Consider the following 27,576-nt stretch of genomic DNA (forward strand, 5'->3'; position numbering starts at 1 on the left):
ACCACCCCAGGTAGCTGCACCGATGGGGAACTTGGTGCTTCAGCATCTGCAGAACCAGGATGGCTGTGAATATGCTTGTGGCTTACCTTTATACTTATAAACCAGTCCTTAAAAATTAATTCAAGACTTCCTCTTTCCTTGCAAAGCTTTTTGTGCTGTTACCACAGACTAAACAGTAACACTAGCACTTCCTCATGCCAAATAAATGACATTATTTGATCCCTGCAGCTGGAACTAATGAAATACCTCATTTTCTAACATGTTTCTTCTACTGTGTATTTGAATGTATTTCTGTATAGTAGAAACCTCAGTTTTTCAGTCTCTGAAAGTGCTGTATAATAAATCAACTGGAAACTACACAAAATCATCACTTTCCCTAACTCCTGAAATTAGAGTTTGTTTGAAAGTATTTGTTCAGCCTCACTACAGCTTTGTTCTTTGGTTGTGACTTTCTCCTAATGAACCTGAAGCACAAAACACCTCTCAAGGATGAAGCTATAAATGATTGATTTGAACACAATCGGAATGAGTAAGACCTTTGCTAGGTGAGAATGCCAGGATTTGGTATATACAACGGCTCTAAACTGGGGCGAGAGCACGACCTCCTGGGCTGTGTCACTGACTGAACGAGATCACATCCTAACGGCTTAGGAAGTTACTACCTATCAGCTGAGTTTCTGTAACTCATCTGAGTGCCTGCTCTTAAACTCACCACAACTACAGGGGAAAATGTTAATAGCTTCCATCTTCATGAACCTAATCCAGGAGTGAAGCTTGATGGACAGTAACTCGTCATGCCACCATAATTAACAGTCTCAGGCACAGACTCCCAGCAAACACGACCTAATAGGTAATGTCATGTCTCCCCCTTTATTTCTGCTTTTACTGCTGTGTATGTATACAAACCCTTCAACACTATGAATCCGCTTCTGACTTTGTATTAACATAACACTGGTATAACTCCAATGACTTTAGGGGAATTTTTCTGTTTTATGCTATGCCAAATCAGGTCCTATGAACTTCATATATAAAGAGAAGTGGTTTTAATATGTAGATATAATTTTTTTTTCTTATATAAAATTGATTGTGAAGGAAATTTAATTACATTTAGTCCATCTGTAGTAGTCAGATTAATTAAATATTTCTCTCTGCACTTATCTCTAATTGTAATGTCAACAGAGCTGTCCTAGTCCTGTGTTATGCTACCATTAAAAAGCAAAAAGAAAATTACTTTTAAAACCTGCAACGAAATGATGTTAAATGTCTGTCTTAAACTGACAAATTCAAGGAGATTTAGAGTTAAAAATGCCAACTCTTTCAATAAGTCACCATTATTGCAGAATATAAAGCACCCAAAACCACAACAAAGGGCAGTTTATACAGAGCCATTTCATAGCGTGTATCAGGAAATGCTTTACATACATTACAGGCTAAACAGGGCTTTTGTGGACAGATTTCAGAGGGCAGGCGAGTGAGTCAGTGGCTTGGACAGCAGGGGAGAGCACCAGACAGATGGGAAAGGACGCGAGGGGCAGCAATGCCAGCTGTGGGACCTGGTGTGAAAGGGATACACACTGGCGTAGAGGAGCAGAGAGTGGGCAGAGAGACGGTTGTCAGAGGTCTTCGAAATAAGGTGGAAAAGGAAGGACAAGAAAGGAATAAGGAGATTTGGAATGGGGTTCAGAAATGAGGCAGCCTTTGCCAAAGGACAGCATGGTCTTAGAGCCCACAGGATACAAAATCAGAAAGTCTCAAAATATATCTGTAAATGAGGAATCATCACTGAGTCAGAATGCTTCTACTGAGGTCCCACCGTGACCTCAGTTCCTGGCCCTAAATCAAGCTTAATTTATCAATGGCCTAGAAGAAAACAGACAATCATTATACTAGGACTTGACATTGCAGTGGTGTATGAGATCTCACCTAAGGCACTGGGATGGTCTGTAAGTGTGCTATAAGATAATATATTATTTCAATACATCTCAGTATAGAATCTAAGGAAAAAAATGTAACCGTGCTTGGGGCAAGTGTATTCACAGGCTGAATAAGAAAGCTGCACAGCTCCAAGTATGGAGGCAAGCACTGTAAAGGATGGTAGTAAGTTAAGGAAAGGAAGGCAATAGTCCTGCTTGACTGTCCAGTAAATGAGTATTCCCAAAACAAATAGCAAAAATAATTAACTCTGAGAAGAATCAGTGAGGAATGCTGTGGCTTTTCTCCCACTGGCAAGTTTGAAACAGAGTCTGTATGGGTTTTTTTCTGAAAAAAACGCACCAGCTCATGTATTAGAATGAGCTACTGGAAAGGAGGCCAAGACTAACTTATGAAAGAACTGTTCTTCCCAGCAAACCTAAACCTGACACAGCCTTAGCATGAATGCAGACTACAGAGTGCTGAGGGCACACCTAGTGCCAAATACTCTGGTTCGGCTGGTAGAAAAGAGCAAATGATTATTTTAGCACAGGGCTCTGTTTATGGTACTTTCAAAAATTACTTTGTATGCTTCCTGCGCCAGCTTACTCAACAACTGTGCAAATGTAGGTCCAGATAATTGCAAGAACTGTGCTGTGTCTCAATGGAAACATTAACAAAGAGATTAATGTTCAAAAAGCGTCTCTCAATGTATGCTTTATGCCTGCAAATATATTTATTTAATATTAACATAAGACTAAACTCTGGCTAGACTTTGACAGGCACAGAGGTTTTTTCATTTGGGTATCCATTGGCTCTCTTTTCTCAAATAGGTAACAGAGTTATTCTGAACGTGAGGTAGAGTGGAAAGGAGAGAGAAGAAATTACTTGTTTCATGATGCTATTGTTGTTTTTTGAAGAAAAAATATCAAGTGCTGGGATGATAGGTACGGTACATACATAATTTCTGCCTTGAACAACATCTAGCACAAGGGTCAGTTCCCTCACTGCACTGCTTCAGATGAAGTCAGTGGAACAACTGTCTTGAGCGAACAGACAAACATTGACATTCTGTGACAAAAAGCAAAATATATACATCAAAACTACAGATTCAAATGACAATCAAGCATGTGCCAAACAAACAAAGAGACATAAATTATGTATCATACCTCCATCATTGTCCAGGTTATCTCCACACACCATTTCCATGACAACGTTACATCCTGAGCCACTCCAGCCCACCTGACAAACACAGTGCCATCCATTCTGATCAAGAGTGCACCTCCCATTTCCATAACAGAGACCTGGGCAGCCATCTAGAAAAGAAAATGTAAAAAAGAAGCCTTCATGGAGGAGTTTTCTTCTCTTCCTGTACAGTTCTAATTATACTTTAACATTCTTTCATATGGTATTATACTTGCAGCCTTCAAATGATCACAGCTCTCTTGCAAGCCATTTGTATTTTTGGCCAAATACGGAAAAATGCCCATCCTTGTCCCTTCCTTTGCTTGCCTACAAGTCATTTCTCAGTAAGTAAGGAGGATTTTTTAGTGCATAACATTTTGTGCACAGGAAAAGCGAGTAAACTTCTAAGAAGATAATTAACAGTCTGCCGTGTCTATCTCTTTCTCTACTTACCTGAAGGTATATACATAATCAACAGTGGTATCAAAAATATACATGGAAAATATTGTTTCAATGACAAACTGGCATTTGTGGACATAATCCTACACATTGCAGGGAGCTGAGGTGACGTTTTTATTCTGTTCATAAATACTCAGCTGACTGAGAAAAAGCCAATTTGATTTCTGCTGCAATACAACTCTTTCCACAGAAGGCAAAGGAGCAAGCATTTCCTTCCAACGTCCAGTTCCACTTCCTTCACATTACACGCAATTCAGATACGAAAAACCCTTGCGCTTTAGTGGCTTGGATTCTAGATCAAAATTGGAACGACAACTGTAACATCCCCGGGATTATATACTCGTAAGCTCTGAATCAACAGTAATTTGGACATTCTCAGCCATCTCTCTTGCCTAGAAGAGTGACAGAGGAATTGTCTCTTGGATGCGTGCACTCATGTCCATCTGCTTGCACAGTTTAGTGCCAGCTCAGCCATTTGTCAGAACCTCACCGTGTCACACACGGAGCCAAAGGACAATCACAGAATCATAGAATCACAGAATAGTAGGGTTGGAAGGGACCTCTGTGGGTCATCTAGTCCAACCCTCCTGCCAAAGCAGGGTCACCTACAGCAAGCTGCACAGGACCTTGTCCAGGCGGGTCTTGAATATCTCCAGAGAAGGAGACTCCACAACCTCCCTAGGCAGCCTGTTCCAGGGCTCCGTCACCCTCAGAGGGAAGAAGTTCTTCCTCATGTTCAGATGGAACTTCCTGTGCTTCAGTTTGTGCCCATTGCCCCTTGTCCTGTCACTGGGCACCACTGAAAAGAGCTTGGCCCCATCCTCCTGACACCCACCCTTCAGATATTTGTAGGCATTTATAAGGTCCCCTCGCAGCCTTCTCTTCTTCAGGCTGAACAAGCCCAGTTCCCTCAACCTCTCCTCATAGGGGAGATGTTCCAGTCCCCTCATCATCCTCGTAGTCCTCCGCTGGACTCTCTCCAGTAGCTCTTCATCTTTCTTGAACTGGGGAGCCCAGAACTGGACACAGTACTCCAGATGAGGCCTCACTAGGGCAGTGTAGAGGGGAAGGAGAACCTCCCTCGTCCTGCTGGCCACACTCTTCTTGATGCACCCCAGGATCCCATTGGCTTTCTTGGCAGCCAGGGCACACTGCTGGCTCATGGTTAACCTGTCGTCCACCAGGACACCCAGGTCCCTCTCCGCAGAGCTCCTCTCCAGCAGGTCCACCCCAAGCCTGTACTGGTGCATGAGGTTGTTCCTCCCCAGGTGCAGGACCCTGCACTTGCCCTTGTTGAACCTCATCAGGTTCCTCTCTGCCCAGCTTTCCAGCCTATCCAGGTCACGCTGAATGGCAGCACAGCCTTCTGGTGTATCTACCACACCTCCCAGTTTGGTGTCATCAGCAAACTTGCTGAGGGTACATTCTAACTCTTCATCCAGGTCGTTGATGAAGAAGTTAAACAAGACTGGGCCCAGTACTGACCCCTGGGGGACACTGCTTGTTACCAGCCTATGGATAAAGCTCAGCACTAAGCTCACCAGCGCAAGTGGCATCCCTTCGAAGAGGGCTCCTTTCTTTTTGCCAGCATGGACATGCAGGAACTGAACGTCCTTCTGTACTTGATAGCGAACATCAACACTTGCTTGTTAACAGAGATAGTGAACATCAACACTTGCTTGTTAACAGAGAATTTTTTTTTTTTTTTTTGAGGAAGAAAGAAAAGGCTTCAGTCTGTATGTGTGTTTGGCACCCCAAGAGACAGAGGCTCCAAACGGGCTCTGGAGGAGCCAACCGGAGAGTCAGAGAACCTGTCCGACTGGTCTGCCGGGTTGTGACTTACAGCCCCGCATTCAGCACTTTTCCTGGCAACCTTACACCAGCCACGGCTCATCTCTCCTCCTCACCCTCGGTGCAGTTTCTCGATGAGATCTGCAAACAGGGCGACGGGGGAGTCTGAGCCTCTTGCTTGGAAGAGCTGGTGATCGGTGGCACCGTTTTCTCACACTGGAACTCTGGAAGTTGCTGCTTTAAAATAGTGTGAGGTTGGCAACCACCAGATGTACTAAAAAAATTCTCTGCCTCTTTCAGGGAGCTGGGGGAAAGGGCAGGATGTGAGAGCTGTTCTGGGTGATGGGGATGTTTTTCCACTTCAATTCACTATCCTGCTGAGTTAACTTATTTCTTGTACATGATCAGACTTCGCTGCTGTGTGTGGTTATCCTCCAAGACTACAAATGTAACCAAATGAAGGCCTACATGGTTTTATTATTACCTAACTCTGAAGAAATAAAATAATAAATACAAAATAAACACACAGATCTTTCTGGAATACTGGTTAGTTTGGTATTTCAGCTAGCAGCATTTCCGTAAGGGGCCATGTGCATCACTGCTCTGCACAGGAGCGTGGCCAGGACTGAGGGGCTGCTGCCAAACGCGGGGAAGGTACTTGGGCTGACACGACCAGGCAGGACCTGCGGCAAGGCACGGAAATCAAACCAACAGCACCAGACACAGAACAACATAAAATTTAACTCTTGTATGAAATGATTTGAAGAGAATGATATCACATCTAGCATAGACAGCTTTTTGAAAAGTGTACTTCTCTATCAAAAGAAGCTTACTTCAAGCACAAATGACAAAAAAATAAAAAAGAAAATTTTTGTTCTCATGGAAGACAGGATAAACACATAGTTTTCTGTGCAAGTCTCAGCTCCCCCATTACTTTGGAATGGTAAGCAACAGCAAAGAACTGATTTGCCTAATGAAGCACATCAGATGGCCACATAAAACATGCTTACATTGCTACAACTTTGCAAATGGGTTGAGCACATTATCTGTTAAAAACTGCATTTTTTTCCGTAAGTCTCTCTCTCTGTGTATGCATACATCCATAAACAAATGTTTTACCGATTCTGGCAATTTAGCAGTACAGAAGCTCAGACAAAACAGGTAACACAAAACACTCCATTCCCAACACTTTTGTATCTTTTCAGTGTTCTTTCACAACACTGGTGTGAAAAACTTACCTCGAACAGCATCTAAGTAGTGAGCTTAAAAAAGAAAAGAACAAAACTGAGATGGATTGAACTTCTGTACCCAAATGAAAACACAAGACACCATCTGCTTATGGCTTGCCACCTGTTGGTTAAAGTGTCTCCCTCTTCCTCCAGTCCGATCTATTCCTGCTCCTGCTAGCAGAACCCATTGCCTATGGGATTGTTCTCCATCTGACGACAAGCACGCAGAGGCCAGCTTGGGCCGGACCTGGCAGTGCCTACAATGTGAAGAGCAGCTCTATTTATCTTTTTAATTATTTTGATCCTTTTCTGGATTTGCTCAACACAATCTTTAGAAAAATCGGCCGTTCCTCCTTCACAAACCTAATTCTTGATTTAGCAAATCTGATTCAGTACATTCTAGAGCCAGTGATATCTTAAAATGATCAAGATACAGCATTCAACTCTTTTTCAAGAAGCAAGCATGAAAGCTTACGCTGCTTACCTCTGAAAATTAGACAGTCTGTTATAATAAACAATTCAATTGTTTATGAATAATCTTGCTCTGGGACATTTTAGGGAGAAACACTATTAGCCTTTGCAAAAACCTGTTGTATTTCATTGAAAATATAACTATTGCATTTGTCTACTAGACTAATGACTTTTAAAAAGATCTCAAAGCTTTACCTTCTTAGGAATATGGTTAGAAGCCAGCTATAAAAAAAACACCTCTAGTAATCAGTGAAATATGTAAATCCTCAGACATGAAGGCAAGAGATTTAATGCAAGAATTACTTAAGCTGAGTAATAGCTTCATCCCTTCACAACTTCTATTTCTTAAAACATTTTTTTCCTTCCTGACTTAAAGTTCACATGTGAACACAACCCAACAATATGTTAGGACTGAGATACCTTTCATTTGTGTGTTTTTTTAGAACATTAACTCATCAGTATTATTTCCTCTAGACAGAAGCCTGCACCGAGCTGCTATTCTGTGGGACAAGCAGGGTGCACCATCAGTACAGAGGCACCTTTTTACCCCTGGCCTGATTCTGGGTCTCTGTTTCTCCAAAATGACTTCAGCCAGACTGATGGCTACGGCAGATCTTTGGACAACCGGTTAAGATTTTATGTATCTGTTTTTCTAGAGTTACCAAATGCCCTTACCAATGGTGCAGTGGTCCCCTTCCCATCCGGGGCTGCACTCGCACTTCCCGTCCTTGCACTGGCCGTGCTCAGCACAGTGAGAGTGGCAGGTCCGCTCCTCGCAGTTTGGGCCCACCCAGCCCTCTTCGCACTGGCATATCCCTCTCGAACAGACACCGTGGCTGCCACAGTCCAGGGTACACACCTCTGCACAGGGTTACAAAAACACATCATGTGAAACCGCGACTTCCTACCGCAAAGAGACTTTGCACCGGTACTAAATTTAGTCACTTCCATACTACTATCAGACAACAATTGGATCAAATATAGCATTTTATCGGCTGTCTCCTTCGTTAGCAGTTACCTGCAAGATAATTTCTGTTTGGGGTGGGGACTGCAAAAATGATGGCTTTGCATACGGTAGGGCAATGGGTCTAAACCAGAGTGTCTAAATCACTGACACAAAGGAGTCCATATCTTTTGACCGATCTCAGTTGAGGCCTTTAATAACAGCACGCCATGTCTGTTCCCAGGTGCCGCTGGCTCAGTTCTGAAATCTATTATAAATGTAAATATTGCAAGCGAGCTGAATTAAAGGATAAAGTGGCACATTAAATACATACAAGCGAAAGTCTTTGAGATATTCAGACATTTGTAGTGATGGCAAAATATCCTTCACTTACAGTAAGAAGAGCCACCAGAAAGATAACAGAAAGAAGAAGAGGAAGCACCCCACTCTAACAGCAGTATACAATATGAAATGACTCAGAGGCCATGCACATCTTCCTAGTTCTAACATGGCTTTCAAGGATTAAAACTTTTTTTCCTCCCTGAGTCTCGTGAGTCAACCGCTAAGAAACCAGACAAGCTGTTTCGGGAAGGCAGGAGGACCTCCTTCACTGCACTCAGAACAGTTTCTCTACCTGGCCATTGTAGAACACCACTTATCGTGAAGTGGAATGAAAGTCCTGAAATGTTTCAATACATCACAATATGCCAATCGCAATTTTACTTCCACTGAGACTAAAGTTGATCTGAGAAAAGAATGGCTTCGTTATAAAAGGGTTCTGTGTAGTTTGAATTTATTTAGAATAATTAGTGTCAAGAGACAGAATTTGCTTGTTATTCTGCAATTAACCTGCCACCAAAATGTTTCCTCCTTCTTCCTCTAGGAAAGCAGCTGAGAGCACTACAAACGTAAGCCAAATAATCGTGTCTGCTCTGACTTCAAATGTCAGCGTTACATATTTAGTTGTGGCAAGATTTTTCCCTTGACAGATTTTAAACAATGATCATTTATATCTTGGAACTATTGTATATAAACATTCTTGAAAGCATTTGTGGTGACAAATGCTGTCACTGTATATACCAAGCAAAGTTTTTAAAGTTTAAATTGAAATGTTATCAATTCCAATCATTTTAACACAAAGAAAAAAGCAGCACAAACAGAACTGCACCAGGACACCGCAGAGATGCCGGGCTCTGCCCCGAGTTAGGGTCTAGCTCTTGTTTTTGTTAACAGCTAGCGTGACAGCATTGAGTGCAATCGAAAGAATTGGTGAGTGACAAACTGGAAAAGCATGGTAAAGAGCCTCAGATAAAACTGAGTAAAAGCAACAGTGAAGTACTGTCCTTAGGAAGTAAAAATCAGCTACTTAAACAATAATTAATTTTACTACTTGTGTTAGACTGGAGTACACGATAAACATAATTATCTGATGATCTTCCTGCAAAAGAGTATATAAGACAAGTAAAAAGTCTGCTCTGCTATATTTAAATAAGAAAATCTGTGCTGAGCCTGGGGCATTACTCCTTAGAAAGACTTGGTTGCTGCCTGCTGATCATGTATTAAACCAATGCTTCATGCCTTGGACTGCCTGCCTGCAGGTACTGGGAAGGATTTCTTCCCCCTTGGTGCATGGTTTGGCTTGGCTTTCGTGTTTGGTTACTTTTTTGTTCCCTGGAAACCTGGGAGACTGCTCAGAGGACTGCAGGGGGGACTTGCTCTGTTATTTCATTGGTACTAAACTTGCCCAAACACATGCTCCTACAATTGGGAAGTGAACTGATCCCACCAGATCTGGGATCACAAAAGAATCGCCCCCAGGCCAGACTGGCAGAGGACCACTGGTATTATTTCAACCTATCTTTATAGCTTGGGACATGGGCTAACTCCTGAGAATTAAATCTAACAAATTACCTGCTACTTCAAGGATTTAGGCTGCTAGCAGGATGCCTTTGATCTCTCCTGATTGCCCTCTAGTTCATTATAATTACTGCTTTTGGTATTCTACTGTAAGTGGCAAAGATTGTTAAGAGGATTTTAAGAAATATCCTGTAGTTTACACTATGCTGGGCTAAGTGGAGTAGATGGGTTTTTTGACCCTTCTGGACTGATTGTCTGCTACACAGTATTTTGCAGTTATGGGACTGGCTTAGTTCAACTGATGTCAAAACTTCAGGGGATATCGCAGGCATCAGAAGTGGCAACGTAGGCTGGAACGGCTGAAGTAGGAAACAAAGTGATACACAGAGCTCCTGATGGCGTCAGCAGCTCCAGCAGCTCCCACCACTTCTCTATCTGTAAATAAATCAAAGAATCAGGGGTGGAAAACCTTGAACACATTCCCACACACAGCATGCGCGCCTGCCTCACCTCTGTCTGCCTACCCAGCAGAGTCTAACCACGACAAACTCACCTTCCAAACCAACAAAAGGAACAGCGGCATGGAGCCAAAGGCAATGTAGGCACATCCCTACCACAGAGTCACAGATCTTGCACATATTCCTATTTTACAACCCCAGAATTAAATGGATCTTAAAATGTTTGAAAGTTTTCCATTGTTTTCCTCACATTTCAAACAATGACTAATATGTTTAAACACTATTTAAGCTCATAAGTTCAATCCGATTAATGAAGTGGAGATACGAGGCTTCCTATCTCATCAAAAAATATCCTAGGCCAGTCGGTATACAGTCTTCACTCACAAGGCTCCTTTTTTTTTAAATTTTATTTTCCCACATAAGATCATACACAGCCAAACAAATTTTCCTGTATTTCTCACCTATTGGAATACAGTGGCTTTCTCTTTCCCAACCACACTGTCTTGGAAAGACAACACAAGCGGCACAAGTTCTGGACCCTAAACTGGCTCTGTGTGATATGAAATGTTAAGTTAGTTGTCCCGCGCCCAGTCACTCTGTCTTCACACCTCATTCTTTAAGGTCCCTTCCAACCCTCACCATTCTATGATTCTATGATTTCCACCAGCAAGTCAGGGCACAGTAACCAGATACCATAACTGAGTAAAAAAGCATTGTAAAAAAAGTGCACGTCAAACCTGTTCCAGCACAGGAATGCTGGAATGATCTTACCTAGCTCTTGCCTTTCCTTCTAGTAATGCATTTTTTTCCCCCAAATATTTAATCTAAATCTTCTTTGATGCAAATCAAAACCAATTCTATAAGCACCAGATGTAATGAAACCTGGTTTCTTGGCTTGGACCAAACACTCTTGTCAGCTACCCTACCTGTCCTGCTGCTCAGCCCACTCATGCTTTATGGTTACTGCGGCCAATCTTGAGAATTACATTTGTTTCGGTGATTTAATGTAAGGCTTCAGAAATGCTCTTTACCGTGATAATGTATTCTTCTGCCATGCAAATCCAAGATTCTCCCCAGACTTCTTACGCAAAGCCAGGGAAATCAAGACTAACGTCCTGCTATTAATGCCGTGGTAGTACCTGCAGCTTTAATCCATGGCTAATTCAAACAGCTAAGATTAAAAAAAGCATTATCAGTTCAGGTTGTCTGTTTTTAAATGCAAAACAATTCCTTCGCTCCTCCTGTAGATAAACAAGTACAGAACTATCAGCATGGCAGGGAGCCACATTAGCAGTTGTGTTTGTATCGAGAGGCCAGGTTTCCACAGACAGAACGAGATACTCGAGTGAGTGGACAGTGACCGACTGCAACGGGAAACAACACCATAACTTGAACCAGGCAAACAGTTTCCAGCAAAGCTGATGTGGTAAAAATTCAGACAAGCACTGAAGTCGGACAGCAAGTCAGATAACATGCGACTGTTCTGCTCAATGGAACATCTTCCTCCTTCCATAGCAGTTGGTCCTACAGGACCCAGAAGCATCCCAAAATGCAGTGAGTGCTCTGCAAGGGGCCAGCACAGCGGGGCAAGGGCTTTGAGCTGTGGGTAGATGCCAGCAGCTGAGACTGCTGAAGATGTCTCCTCTGATTGAAACCGCTACTCCACTCCCTCCCCTCTCCACTCACCTCCTGGCTCTGTCTGGAGCTTATCTGAAACTGTGGTGAGCTGATTCAGATCACGGAACTGGCAGCTGATTATTCACTTTATTTTCCTGGGTTAATACCTGACAGCTTGCTGAGCGAAATCAGCCGACTGAGGGATCAAAGAAGCAACACGGGCAGGGCAAGGGAGGAGATGCAGATCACAGCCTGGACGGGGACTGTCCTGCTGAGGAGCCCCAAGCTGTGCCAGCAGCAAGGACTGCAAAGGACAAGAACAAGGGGAAGGCATCTTCTTTAAGGTAAGAAGGGAGGCAGGGGACGAGAGGTTGTAGTTTGGATGAGAAAAGCCATCTCAAGGGTATCCCATCACAAGCCTTTAGTTATGCTGTTACATTACTTGCCAATCATTCTCACAACGTACAGTGCAACACACGCAATTCGTTAAGTCACAAAATCATCGAATGGTTTAGGTTGGAAGGCACCTTAAAGTTCACCTCGTTCCAACCCTTCTGCCATGGGCAGGGACACCTTCCACCAGACTGTCCCTCACCCACATTGGTGTTCAGGCTTGCAGGTTTACATAAAAGCCACCTCTCCTCTCCCGCTCCTCTTTGTCACTGTAGAGGGGGATACACGCCTGCCCGGCTCCAGGCAGACCTCGCGGAGAGTGGTGGGTTGCAGGCTGGTCTGCGGCTAAGTGACCAGACCCTCAGTAGGTGTGATTTTTCACGGCTCCCACAAAACCAACAGCCACCCTAATTCGGTGTTTCAGTTTTTGTACCTGCACACTTTGCAATCCAAACAAGGTTCTCCAAGTGTAGGGCTGGAAAGTTAATTTCCTTATTTAAAAAACAGCTCAGCTGTGCAGACTCACGGCAAGCAGCGTGCTGGCAAATTGCTGGGAGCTGGCCTCAGCTGACCCCTGCAGCTTCTTACAGACTTTCACGAAATACAGTCTTTATCAAATCTAAAATTCAGAGTCCTTAGACTTCAACCAATTAATGAATACGAGACTTAAAAAATGTTCAGCTCAGTCGAGAATTTTTACTGACATGTCCTTAATTCTGCATGCTCATTAATTTTCTTGGAAGAAGGCAAATGTGAGCTGCAAAGCATTATTTGTACATATTCTTGAGAAGGAGACAAATATGTTGCTCATTCCTGAGCTAATCTAAAAAACATTAAAAATTCACTCCACACTCTTCATTTTAATTACCTAAGTCAACAATGAGTTCTTTCAAATGTGTTTTATAATAAGTTTCTACTTATGTGATACGAAAAGGGAAATTAAAGCTAAATATTTTATAATTTGTAATGATAAGGGAAGATTTTAATGTTAATTCGACATGTTTCAGAAAGAACTCTTATAAAATCATACTAAGAATACAAACCTGTAAGTAAACAAAAGTGGTCAAATACTACGAAAACACTTCCATTTTACTTAGCTTCACATTCAGTGGTGAGTCTTGTTCTACAGACAGTCTAAACTTAAAGTATCACATTCATAACTTTGTTATCCATTTTTTAATAAGTGGTTTTCCATAAAGATTAGAAATTAATCTATCCTGACTTTCACCCAATAAGCTTAGCTGCTGGAGGCAGCAAAAAAATCACCTATCTAGGCCTAATAAAGAAAGTTTTTTCAATTTAAATATACACTGCATTTAATAAGCTTGCATGATAATTTCAGCAATGTTCCTGAGCTTTTAAAATTACCTTCCTGCTGTGTCCTGGAGACAACTCTGTTCTAGCTTTCATTTTCAGCAACTGACTTTATTAATATAATTTTTTACACCACAAAAAAGTTCAAAAATCTAAAGTTTTAGGAGTTTCAAAACCACTTGAGCTATCTTTTTCTCAGTAAAACGTAATGGAAAGTCGTCCCCACTGGAGAAGTTTACCTGAGAGAGAGCACTGCACAGGTTTAATGCAGATATGAAGTTTTACATATCTGTACTAGAGGAGATGTTGTTTTTATGGTATGGCTGATATTATTTCCCTGATTTAAATAAATTCCTTTGGCAATCTGGATGTTCTAACCGCATCTAATCTAGGCTTCGCAGTACGTCCGTCAGGTGTGCAATTTTTTACATTCCTAGCCAACCACAGCTACGCCAAGAAACCGCCAAGCTAGGGACGGTTTTTCTACAGAGGCAACACAGAAGCATTACATGGGCTATGCCAGTATTCGGTGGCACCTGCTCTTCAAGCCCGAGCTGGAAATCGAAGGGGCTTGGAAGTGTCTGCAAAACATTATTTTTAAAGTGCCGGGTTTTGCGAATGTGTTTCCTCTGGCAAACAGAAATCAGGTTCCTGCATGGAAGAGGCAGCAAAGGTGCATTCCTCAACAATTACTGCTACACCTTCTCCCTGTCCTTCACACCACCAAGCAACACCTGATGGGAAAATGCTATAGCACTTGATGTGAAATTCGGTACAGTCAAAAATACATCAATGGGAAGGATCATCGTTGAATGACTGGCAACTGTTTGGCGCAAAAAAAAAAAAAAAGCCTCTACTGCTTTACTAGTCAGAATACTAAAATAACACACAGTTCTGACATGTACCTATGTGCACAGCCCAGTTCACCTATTTTAACATAATCTGCAGAAAATAGAGGTGTAAAGGACTTCACATGATCATCTATTCTTGCTTGTCCAAATGAAATCATACCTGGTATCCCCCAAAAGCTCCCAACAACACAGAACCTACAACAGGACTAGGTAATCCATACCACCACCAGACCATCTTCACAGACAAATATCCTCTCAATCTGAATTTCTCTTGCTGCAACACCTCTTGTCCTTCTCTCCACCCATCATACGTTTACATCTGACTATGAAATATATTAAAGGTCACCTCACAATACCACAACAATTTTGGAGTTCCAGCGGTTTGTTACATATGTGTGCATAAGTTCAAAGCAATGCTTTAATGTTAATTACATGAACACTGCAAAACTATTGCATTGAATTTGTTCTCACACATACCTCCAAAATCATTTCCACAGCTATTTCCAAAGATTCTGCTTTTGCACAAAGTGGGACTTGGCGGCCCATCCCAACAAAAGACAGAAAGAGTGAGATTCATCTCACCCAACCTGAGACTTTTGTGTCTGAGGGAGTTTTCTATTACAGTCTGTTATCAGACTAGAATGTTTAAATTTATTCAGCTATTGATGTTTATGCTTTCTGACACTGTCATGATGCAAGCAACTGTAGCAAGCATATAAAGCTATGTTAAGCAGAAGAACAATCATTTTGGAAAAATTCTCAAGGAGAAAACAGGTCCTACTCCTGATCATATTTGCCCTCATTTCTGGCTGTGAATGATGTTAGAGAGGCTCATAAGGTATTACAACTATTTACAGTTTCCCGTGTGTTACACAAACACGTGGACATTCCTGAAACTCCTTAAATATCATTCTCTTCTTGTGTCTTCTTGATGTCTTCTATTACTCGGACTCGTATCGTTATCCCCTTTCCCTCACAATTAGATGACAGCTACCCTGTTTCCTATCTTCTGTTCAGTAGATCTATTGGTTTTGCTCTGCGTTACATTAGCAATTCCAGTAAATAAGCCGTTGGGTGGTCTTGCTGGCAACTGAAAAATGGCACAGCTGAAATCACTCTAACTGAGTACAGCTTTGATCCTGGATCTGCTCTTCATGTTATGAACCACACTATTCCAAGAGCTGTTCTACTGGGAGGCAATGAGGTACTCCAGGACGTCAGGTCCTCCTCAGAGAGACAGGACTTGCAGAAAAGTACTACTGAATAGTCAATGTCTTCAGAACAAAATGGGGCAATCTAAACTTTGCTCAGCCCCGACTACTATTTGGGGTAATTCAGACACAATTAGTACACAGTGAGCAACTATTTCTACCAAAGGCAAAACTTATCCAAAACAACTCCATTCTCCATACATTGTTTCATTCTAAACCTTTCTACTGTAAGTTTTATGCAGAGAACCTTCTGACGTGTTGCCTCACAGATACATAACTCCCCTTCTTATCTTCTTACCGCAGGCCACAATACATAAAATAAAACCACTGGAACTAAAATGCCGTATCCTCACCATTTGTTACTCAGAATGCTTCACCATCAATCTAGTGATGGTTTTAATTGCTGTCTGGAAATAAGCCTACCATCATCTCATTGAACTTATTCCTGATGCATTAAGTACTCTACAAACAGCTTTTCTGACTTTTAGCAGGAAGGCTGCCATTAACACTACTGTGTATCTCAAAATATATGAATGTAATTGCATTTAAAAAAAAAAATGATAATGCTACATCTATTTGAAAGCATGTTTTCCAAACTGGGAGCCTCAATTTGCTTGAAAATTTATTTCTGTAGAAAAGTAAACAGTGGGCAAACACAAAGGTCCAAAGGGCAAACACAGCAGAGGCGGGGGAAACTACAGGGAAACTTTTTCCCCTTCTCTGATCTTTTATCATGCTTTTTTTCCAGCTTCTTTTTTCATCTGATGAAGAATATTTTCTTTCTGATCCAAAGCCAGTTTGTATATATAAAAAACCTCACCCTTTATCGATTTTGCTGTGGCTTGAAATGGTATTTTTACAGTGCAAAAAATTAATCAATACAGCCTGATGAATCTGGACTGGTAATGGTAAACATACTAACAGATATTTCATTTCAGACAGCCAAAGCTCTGAAAATTGATACCACAACAAAGGATTACTCCTTTGCCATGGGGTATATCTCTGTTTACCCAGCCGTTGTACCGGTGTGAAGCAGAATACAATTACGCTGTGCTTGCCGCACAAGGAACTTCAGCTGCAGAACCCGTCTCCTTCCCAGAGATGATGCACGTTGGCAGGTCGGACAAGGCCTTTGTGGGAAACGCTTAAAATAAATGAGCAGAAGCGTAACCTAATAGCAAGGAAGATCAGACTGACACGAGGGTGAGGAGAACCACACAGTGTTCTGACCAGGACATTTCTTAAATACCCTTTTCCCAAGTAAATGTGGAGTTAATCCTTGTCAAATTTGGTCCTGTTTTATAATTTGTCTCCACTGTTTGATTTCAAGTTGTACACGTTGTAAAGCAGAGAGATTACAGTTGTCACTGGAGATTCATGCTCTGACTAACAAGCTCTGAAACCCTCCACAATACACCGGGAACTACAAAAGGAAATGCCATGCAACATCTACCTGCTTCGATATTTTATTTGATCAGGAGACTAGTAAGAAAGCAGTCTGGAGCAATCTATCGTGAGCAGTAATGAGGGAGACGAAAGCTATGAAAGCTATGCCTTTGTGTTCACTCACAGAGGGGAAAATGCAACCCACAGTTCCTCGGGCTGAAAAGCCAGTTGTGTAGACAAAATGGGAAACCTGTTGAGTAAGTGACAGACCATGAGAATCAGGAAAGGCATGAGGCCTACGATAACGATGAGAAACATGGAGAGCAACCAAATGGCTTTGTAAGGAAACAGGCAAAGAGATGGCTCAGGAGGCACATTTAATAAAGTTGTCTCAGAGGTACAGCCTGAACTAATACAGCATCAAAAGAATATAAAGATTTTGAGACACCTGTTTTCAGCAAAAGTTCACCAGGTTGCCTGAGTGGATCAGGACATGTCTTTATATACGCACTAAATCTTTCATGATACACAGAAAGTACTATTGCTAACACGGACTAGGGCTCTGCTCAAGAGCATAAAGTTTTCAAAAACTATTTAATTAGTAAATTTGATTGGCAATATTCAGTAAAGAAGTAATAATTTATTTAAGCATTGTTTGCAAAGAGTAGGCACCATCTTTAATTCACTGGCTTACTGATCACCTTTGAATATGCGTCTGCTCACAAAAACTGCTCCAGTAAGTGCTCACCTCACTCAGGTCACGTGCTCTGTACGCTTCATGCACCTGATGACTGCAGTAATGAAGATATATTTTACTTATAGCATCTCTGAAGGGCTCAAAATGCTGAAAAGGTGGGCATTGGCACTACTTCTCAACATGTTACAGGAACATCTATTCAGCTTCACCTGTGTAAAAGCAATGGCAGGCCCAAAACGGCACAGATGCCACTGCTGCCCAAATCAGATGTACCATTGGCACTCAGAAGGAAAGTGGATAGTGACTTGCAGAATCTGCATCAAAATGCTAGGACTGGATGCTTTTCAAAGGATGTGCTGCCATTTTTACAAATTTGTTCTTCAGTGAAGAGCCAGACTACATGGACAGACAAAACAGTGGATCAACTAAAATAAGCCTTAGGAACTCTGTGCTCCCAACAAACAATTTGTATCACAGTAACGACTAATATGAGAAATTAAAGGTCATTAGCAGCTTCTAATTAACATCTCAGCTTCACAATCAAAAGCAAAATCGGCCGGAGAGACTGGCCTTGCTTCCTCCCTTTTTAGCACCAACGCTGTGTCTTGGACAAACTCAGCAGCCAGGAGTAACCAGCCCCTTCACAACAGCAAGGAGAGCAGCCTCAATTAGCAAAAGTCACACAGCGCTCCGCGACTGACTGCCAACACTGCTCGCACGGACAGGGAGCAAACATTTCTATGTTCATTGCTGCGGCTGTGAAGATGAGCACAGAGAGAGACGAAGCAGCTCCCAGTAAATAAACCATAACTTCCTCTGTGTCAGCAGCACGAACAGAAATAGCAACATGCATCTGGCAGCTGCTGTGCTGTCTCCTCGCTGTTAAAGCAAAGATGCAGCTCATGACTTGCATTCTTCCTGCACCAGGGAGAAGCAGCACCTTGGGCACACGACCCTGGCTTGTAAGTAAGCACTGCTACCACACTCCTCCACGTCCCTGGCACAATCGGAATAGTGCTTGGTCTATTTTAAGAAGTGAATGAGCGTCCTTTATTATGTTGCTTGCTCTCTTCCTTCTACGCTGCCTATGTTTTCCACTAACTCATCGTTCCCTGGTCCCTCCTCGCCCATGCAAACGCTGCTTTGCCGACGCAGTTCCGTTCTCCCTGGGACGCGCTGCCCGGTCGCATGCTGCTCAAAGATGCCCGGCTACTTCTCGCCCGCAGAGCCGACAGAGGCACCAGCAGGCTGGCCACCCTTCGCCAAGGCATTTCCGGAAGGTGTGCATGGGTGATCAGAGCAGGAGCTGAAAATGCAAACGGGCCATGAGAACAATCAGCTTTCTGAAGTCCAACAGAAAATGACTTTGAATCACAAGGTGACAGACACTATTTTAATAATTTTTATAAAATAGCCAAGTCTTCCCCAACTGGAGAGCAACCTGCCCATATCTACACTGCAGCTACAATACGCATGGGGTTTTTGCTCTATTGTCATTGAAATGCGATAATTAATTACTATAAATTTAGTTTTATTTAAAAAGTATTACTTGAGCCTAAACATTTAAGTAAAAGTCCTTAAACAGGGCAGAGACCAGGAATTCCCTAGACGTCTGCATACATTATCCTTGCAACAAACGACACAATCAAAAAGCTTAAAAATGCAATATGTAGGAGAAAAGAGTTCCCATGATTTTGGCTTTTATCAATAGCAATTTCCTGTTTTCAGAGGTAAGCTAAACCTCACAGACTCTGCTGCATAAGCATATTGAAATGATAGCTATTTTTGTAGAACTCTTACTATGACAACAAAAAGATATATTCTAAATATCTGCTTTTCAGGGACTGATGCAACACGTTCTGCGTAACAGATGTTCTGAAATTCACTGAAGGACAAAACCTCTAGTAGCTGTAGTGCTTTTTTTGTACTCTTGCTCTAGCGATTCCCATTTGTGCTTTTCCAGCTGTGAGGAAGGGAAGCTCCCTCCTAACACAAGAACCCTTCTTGCTGGTGGTATGGATAACTTGTCAGAGTTTCATCACTAGACTTGGCTTAGCAAATTAAAATATGAAGATTTCGTACATTGCTACTGTTCTGTTGTCCATCTAGGCTGTTTTTTCCTCTCCACTGCAGCATTCACAACACCAGCAGAATGTTCCCACAACTTCTCTACTTCAGAGACCTCTTATGAAGGGTTCTCGTGGAGTACGAGCCTTTCATATTCTGAATTTCCATCTTGATATTTTCTTGGACATAGAGTATTCACACAAGTCATTTCCATACTATATCCTGCCAGTTGTTTTACCATGGTTGTGAATCACTGTCTAGTAGATTGACTACCATGTAGGCGATAAGGCTGAGATGCAAAAAGGGACGTAGGCACTTAACTACAGCTTTAAATGCCCAGATCCAAAATTTACACCCTTAAACCCTTTGCTCAACTTACCTAATTTGGAGGTGCTTGAAACACTTTGGCACCTGAATTGCTACTAAAATCCCACTTATTTGCTACTGGATAACAACCCAACCAAGGTCATAACAGCTTTATGTTAAGCTCTCTAGTTTCACAACCTGCATGACCTTTCATAAGTGTTGCCTAAGGATCCTAATGAGCATTACTCTCAAAACAGATCTACTGGGGCTGGCCTAGCACAAAACATGCTGAGGTGGACACAACGGACTCCCCACAAGACACGATGCCATGCATACAGAGAGGAAAGTCTCTGCTAGCTACCTCGAAGGCAGGATAAACAGGACCATATCACTGTCACAAGAGCAATTCGGCTGTCTTGCTCCCAGATAAGGGAAGGGCTGCTGGGATAGAAGCATCTAAACTGGGTCTGTGGATTCCACTCAGTGGAATAAGTAATACCTTTTTGTGGGTTAGACCAGGATTTAACAAAGCTGTCTTAAGTAAATTATGTTTACATTTGAATGAGGGATATTTCCAATAATCGCTGAATGAGGTGCAGACAGCAATAGATTATGAACCTTAATTTTCAGGAAGAAAAAGTGAAGGAAGGAGCCATTATTTTTGGCACATCTGCAAAATAAGCAGCAATCAGTTGAAAAACATCCCAAGTCTCCTTGTTGTATATCTCATACCCTTGACTTACCTTACTTCTTAAATCAATACACGACTACGTCAAGTATTTCTGGTTCCCTCTGGACTGATTTCAACACGCAGGAGAAATAATTTTTATTGGAATGCTTCTTCATTGCCTTGAATTTCTCATGTTTTACATTCTCTAGCAACACATATTAAGTGTTCCAATCTTTAACTACTAAGTTTTTAATAGAAATCGTGCTCACCAGATGTCTTTTTGCAAACTCTTGCAACTCTACGGGAGATACAAATCAAACTAGTCACACATTGGTTTGTTCTTTCCAATGAAATATACAGTAGCAAGAAGAGTCTTTCTACAATGTCAGACAATGTACAACAGGGGAAACTTCAATCATCCTTTTAATTAGCAGAGCAGTAATAGTCAAAGCTCCTCACAAATTAAAGAAAGAGGACAGTTAGATGAAATTAAATAAGTCCATCATTTCTTCAGCCCAAAACAATGAAGGATGGTTATAGTCTAATTAAAAAGTTCTTGAGATTTGTCTAAAATAGGGAGCAGAGTAGAAGTACCTACATGGAACAGAGCAGTCTACAGAAAATGCATGACATTACATCATGTATTGAGGAAATTTCAAGGCTATTTTCACTACAGTGAGTTGTTTGTAGTGAATATCCTTGTCCTTGGTAAATCAGAATGACTGACACCCATAATTTACAATTTCCTAAACCTGAAGAGTCTTCTGATTGCAATGAAATGGTTTTACCTAATTACTTTTTCAAGTTACAGTTTTTGATGTTTAATTTTGAAACCAATTGGAGATGTCTTGAACTATATTAATATAGTGTATTATGCCTTCATTTCTTTTTGAAGCACTTTAAAAAATGCATACTTCTAATGATTTTTAAATTACTCTACTCTGCACATATCAATTTACAACAATTACAACATTTTGCATTTTTCAAAGCACTTCAGTTTTAAAGAGGTCTTATGCTTTGCAAGATACCGAAGGAAGAGGCTGCTGATCCACTTTTACCCATTGTAAAATTACCACCAATCTTGCTAGAGAGAGCTTAACCAAAAATAGGTGTGCTAAATATATACCATTTCCATATAATCATTTTAGGATGAATGTTTTTATGACTAAGAACTGCCAGTATTCTTTTCCCAATCATAATTAGGTTGCTTCAGCGGTATAAATGGATTCAGTGGAATTATGATAAATGTCCTGGAGTAAGGAGGACAGAAACTGGCCTACTTTGGCTGAACAGAGTCTAGAGAAACAAATGCAGGACGGGATGTCAGAGGCATCAGCTCTGTCACAGATTTCATCACTTTTCAATCTGTAATATTTGAGGCATAGTACTGCGATTAATTAGCAACTCGGGGCTGAATTCTCACCTGGAACACACTGGGATTGCACTGGGGCATCACTGCAGTTACACTAATTTATGCTAGCTGAGGCTCTGCCCCACTGAACGACTCTGTCACCCATTTTCTCATGATATTTCACTCCCTTAATCTCAAGGCTCCATGTTAAAGGTGTCAATCTGAGAACAGAAGATGAGGGGTTTTTGTTCGGTTTGTTGATGCTGCACCTCCAATTAGCCAGAGCTTCCCTCCTCTCTGACATGAGTAGTCAGTACTCACAAGTTTGATTTTGTCTGTCTGAAAAGCCCTGCCTATATGCCTCAAAGGAAGATGGCTCATTAACATCAAGGGATTTTGGATGACAGTCTATAAAGCAAGCAACAAAGATCCACAGACAGTAAGTAGAAAGTTGACTATACTGAAGTCCTGGTGACATTAAAACGGCGTACTATCAGTCTTCCATCCCACTGCATTATTTTGTCACGTATGCAGTAAATCACCCCCACACTCACAGGCCAACTGAGCCATATGTTGAAGGTCTGAATAAAATGGATGTTCCCATACACGTATGGTGTAAAGATGCTGAGACTCTGCAATACTCCAAGGATGACCTTTTCCAGCACAGGTAGTTTTTAAAAAAAATATTTTATAATCAGTCTCTTTTAGAGGAGGCAGGGGAAGACTAAACAACAAACAGCACCCAAACTCTCATGCATCTCTCTCTCTTGGGCACATGAACTGTCAGATGGCTAAACTGGTAATAGCCAAATGTCTTTAGGCGTTTTTGGGTCACTTGCCAAAGGATGACCGAAATAGGAAAAAAATAAAACTAAATGAGCAAAGTGATAAACAAGACAATAAGGAATTCATTCAAACACAGAATACTCAAATCTGTATTGTGAGTACTGTCACGGGTTTTTAATTTTCAGTGCTTTACATCAGAGAAGCATTTGTTTTTCCACAGACTAACGACCAGAGAGATAAAATCACATGTTTTTTTTTGACAGCATGAGCTAAAGCCGTTACAAGGCTTGAAGACAACCTATTTGCTGTATGGTAGGTGTGAGTGTTGGGGTCAATGTCTTGGACAACCTGGAACCGTAACCGTGCTGTTGCTGTTTCTTTTGGTCTTGGAAACACTTTGGGAATCAAAATCGTGGAAAGACAGCTCTCCTCGGAGGTGTCTGTGGACCTCAGCCTGAGATCAACTTAGCTTGGCCCTAACAGCTCTGTCTCCCTTACTGTTAGGCAAAAGCGGACCTGACTCTCCTCATTCCTCGTACAGTCCACCGTGAAGACTGCAGCAAGTGGGATGGATGACTGCTCAAGGGACAGCTGACTAAACCAACATACAGAAATAAAGTTACTGTAGAAGAGGCATTGGGTCTCTATGTATATTTCAACGTAGATTATACCACAGGTAAAGGCAGCAAGCAATGTCTGCTGAGGCCAGTAGAAATGAAAGATTCAGTTACATTACTTGAATAATTACTGCAGCACTGATCCTTGCAACTGGAATTGTAACAGCTATGTCCAAGGTACAGCATTTGGAAGAACTCAGCTGGAATAACCCTAGGCTGCTTCTCTACAAATTTCTGACATTGGTGTAATTTTGAAGCAGAGAAAACCATAGCTCATTTTTGACCTTCAGTGTTCAAGACAGTTGGCAAATTGGCAAAACTGGCTAATCCATCTCCCTGATGGTAAATACACATCAGTGTATAATCAAACAGAGCAATTAAAGTGCTTGTCCATACAATAAACCAAATCTTAGGTATAGAAAGAATGTAAGGGTTTTTTTTTTTTTCTCCTGACGTGACACAGAGCTGTAGAAAGGATACCTATCAATGTCATTTTGATTGGTGTAGCTAAAGCTCTGCCAATATTTTTGGAGTGAAATTCAGCCGATGCTGCCTAAAGAAGGCAGAAGAATCAGAAGTGCATTATCTTTCTGTTTGAACCTTAGCTAATAGGAAGAGCCTTTACAAACAGACGCCTAAGTAGCAAGGCAAAGCCGGAATGCAAACCACGTCATTTTTGGGACAGGCAAACTGAAATCTAAACTAACAAAAGAAAATGGCTTTTCATGCAAGTTGAACATTGCAGGGTAGAAAGAGGCCAAATATATCTGTAACAGATATTCTGCTAGGAATATTGAAAGGATGGGTCTTAAGAGAGCTGAATAAAAAGCCAACATAGGTTATGTCCTACAAGTAGTGTAGGATTAGCAATACTAAATGCCTGAACAACTTTCAAGCCCTACTGAGCTGCTCTTATTGAGAACCAATTCAAACATGATGAAAACATATCCTGACAGCTGTTTTGGAGTTCTGTAAGAGGATTTTCTGGACCTCAAGGGATAGCAACTGGCCATCAAGAACTTTGGATCTAGAAAGAGTATCTGGAGGTGGTGCAGAGATTGGTTTTTGGCAGTCCACAGGCCAGAGCAAAGACTATGCTGGACATCTGTGTTAGGCTGAGTAGCCAAAACTGGCTTGGAGACTGTGGAACTGGAACAGTGTTGTGGCTCTGTTTCCTTTGGTCTTGGAAATACTTTGGGAATCAAAGCATTGCAAAGAAAGTGAGCAGGTCTATGCTACACTGGAGAAGGATCCTGGCCTCAGGCCTCTGATGATAACAATAAGCACTTCAGATTTACCACTCTTCTGGCTAGAAGCTGGTGTAACGGTCACATCAGGAGATGACATCAATGATTTTGGCAGCTAGCACCTGCTCTCCCCAGCTCGTAGCTGTTAACAGCATGCTTTGTAGCATTGCTACAAAGGTGTCCGATTGCCAGGTATCCTCATACATAAAAGATGCTCAAGCTGACAGGTCATGCAGGACAGTTTAACTAGAGCAGTAAGTCAGATGGACTCAGGACTGGTTATATAGTAGTTAATTCAGTGCCACACTGCTGCTCTCCACAGCCATAGCGTAAGAGACATCTCTAGCACTGGAGTTACTTTTGGATAGCAATCCTCAACTCCGAACACAAACCAGGGCTGCCCTAGTTACACCAGCCTTTGTAGTACAGATGTCGTCTGTTGAATTGTTCTATTCTGCTGAATAAATTAATTCCTTAGGAACGTACATAAGGCCTAAAGAAACAGCTCTTCAGAAAAAGCACTACAAAAGTTCATTGGACAATCTGAGACATTTAGCTGCCGACCCAAAAAAGGATTAATGCCAGAATTCATGTTCCTATATGGAAGCCTCTAAGATGGACTCTGCAGTACTTAGGTGGATCACAGCTATGGTCTCCTCATTTTCACAGTCCCTTTAGACCACACCCCATGCTAGGGAAGACTAGAAAGAAAATCAGTTCACTCCATTACTCTCTGCATTCGTGCATGTGCTCCCTCAAATATTTATATATAATTATACACACATTTCACTTTTTTTAAACTAGCCACTTCTCTACCAACCAGTTAATTCAATCATGTCATAGTTCACTGTTTGTTGTATCCAAACACTCTCAGCATGCAGTTTTGTGTAGAACCTGATCTGAACAGTCCAGCAGATTAGAAAAAGACATTGTCTTTAGTACAGCAACTGTGCAGAAGAGCAAGCATATGCACCAACAAGTAACTGCCTGAATCATCAGGCCATTTCTTTAAGCGTGCAAAATGAAATCTGTTTCATAAGAAACACAGGAAACGTGAGTTAGTTAACGTGTAGGTATCTCTTTTTGTCTTTCTTTGACCTTTGAATATTTAAGCTTAGAATTTCAGTGTTCCCTTGATGTAATTTTTTTGCGAATCAACAGGAAAAGAAAAACACACGCTTTATGTGGTCAGTCATACTTCCCCAAAAGCCTACCCAGAGAAATGCATACAGTTTTATCTGGCATTATTCTTCTTGTGGAGGTAGAGGCAGAGATAGGGAGAGAGAGAAGGAGAAAGAGGGGGTGGGGGAGAGAGAGAGAGAGAGGTGTACGTATGTGGCATTATGAGAAGCAAATGAATTTAAAATATTGGCTCTTTTTATCAACATTAATGACAAAATATATAATAAATTTGACAAAGTATTTGACAGCCTTTCACCTCACAGAAATAAAAATGACTCTAAGACTTTTCACCTATTCAAACTGGGAGTAGAAGGTACACTTCTTAGCAGAGAGGGTCAGGCATAATTGAAACAATTTACCAAAGGACTTGGTAGACTATTCTTCATTTTCAGTCTTTGTGAGAATGTTGAATTTCTAAAAACTACACAGAAACCACAAGCGTCAAGCAGAAACTGAAGGATGATTTTTTTGGTATATGTCCTACAGAAAATCAAACAGCATGAACACCATCGTCTTTTCCAGCCTCAAAAATCTACAAATGATACCAGATCTCAAGCTGGGGCTACAAACATTGGCATATCCTTCAGGTTATACATGGGTCACACAGTCACCCTTCATTTCTGTTCCTCCATGTCCACACTGATCTCTATCTTTCTGCAGTCTGCCACTTGTAAAATGGAATTTCTTATTGTTTGGAGAGCTACAGACAGGCAGGTAGGGGAAGGTATCACAGAGATGGCTCATCTCTCTTCAGGTGGGCCGTAACGGATCTGGGATAAGGTACTCAAAAAACATTCTGGCACCTCTGCTATTTCTCCTTTTTAAAGTACAGCAAGATACATTCATTTCTATTTAGGAAAACGATAAAACTTAAACTAACTTCTCCTTTTACTTTGAAAGCATTTGGAATCTGCTGAGGAATGCAGAAATCATCAGGACAGGAGCCTATATTCTTCAAGGTGATACAGAAAGGCAAATTTTCACAGTCCTGACGATGCATTACAGAGATGGTGGGAAAGTGCAAGGATTTGAGGCAGGCTGAGAGACAGCTCGTCTATGACTTGCAAAGCTCTCCTTGTTGTCTGACTCCAGACAAGCAGTCTCTGTTTTACCCTTTCCATCCTCTTCATTGTACAGAGCCTCGTGGTTTTTTCCATTCGCATATGACAGCTCGTTTATTCTGACCTTACTGACTTACTCATCTGATGTTTTTCTTCCTCACTAAAATCAAGCTTTACTTCCAGCATGTAGAGCCATCACTGATCCTAGGAAGAAAGTCTCAAGCGCAAATGAACATCTCTACTTCATTCTAATACTCACTGTATTGCCACAACAATCCTGAACCTAGCTTAACACCTATGAAGAAAGATATATTTGAAAGGAGGAATCTGAAGCATCCAGCTATAAAGAGAGATGCCTGTCGGTGGTTGTAAAGGCACCCTTTGATAACTCAAGAAGATGGCAGGGATGAAGAGAGGCATTTTCCCTACTGGCTGATGGAAGTCAGGAAAAAAGTTACCTTTCTTCTAAAAATTAATCAGAAAAGCTTTAGAGATGAGACAAACATGAAAACTATG

At 41.6% G+C, this 27,576-nt stretch overlaps 1 protein-coding gene across 5 annotated transcripts in view; it reads right to left on the reverse strand.

The window, feature by feature from the left end:
• TENM1 (teneurin transmembrane protein 1) overlaps positions 1-27,576 on the reverse strand; it is a 1,260,898-nt gene that overhangs the window by 93,512 nt on the left and 1,139,810 nt on the right. For all 5 annotated transcript variants that reach the window (XM_075435330.1, XM_075435332.1, XM_075435331.1 and 2 more), the window contains 3 exons: positions 7,722-7,907; positions 6,585-6,608; positions 3,081-3,227 (listed from right to left, as the gene is read on the reverse strand). In XM_075435330.1, coding sequence (XP_075291445.1) covers positions 3,081-3,227; positions 6,585-6,608; positions 7,722-7,907 — 357 coding nt within the window. The remainder of the gene's footprint in view (positions 1-3,080; positions 3,228-6,584; positions 6,609-7,721; positions 7,908-27,576) is intronic.

Source organism: Opisthocomus hoazin, chromosome 14 (assembly GCF_030867145.1).
Source record: "Opisthocomus hoazin isolate bOpiHoa1 chromosome 14, bOpiHoa1.hap1, whole genome shotgun sequence".
In the NCBI taxonomy this organism is placed as follows: Eukaryota; Metazoa; Chordata; class Aves; order Opisthocomiformes; family Opisthocomidae; genus Opisthocomus; species Opisthocomus hoazin.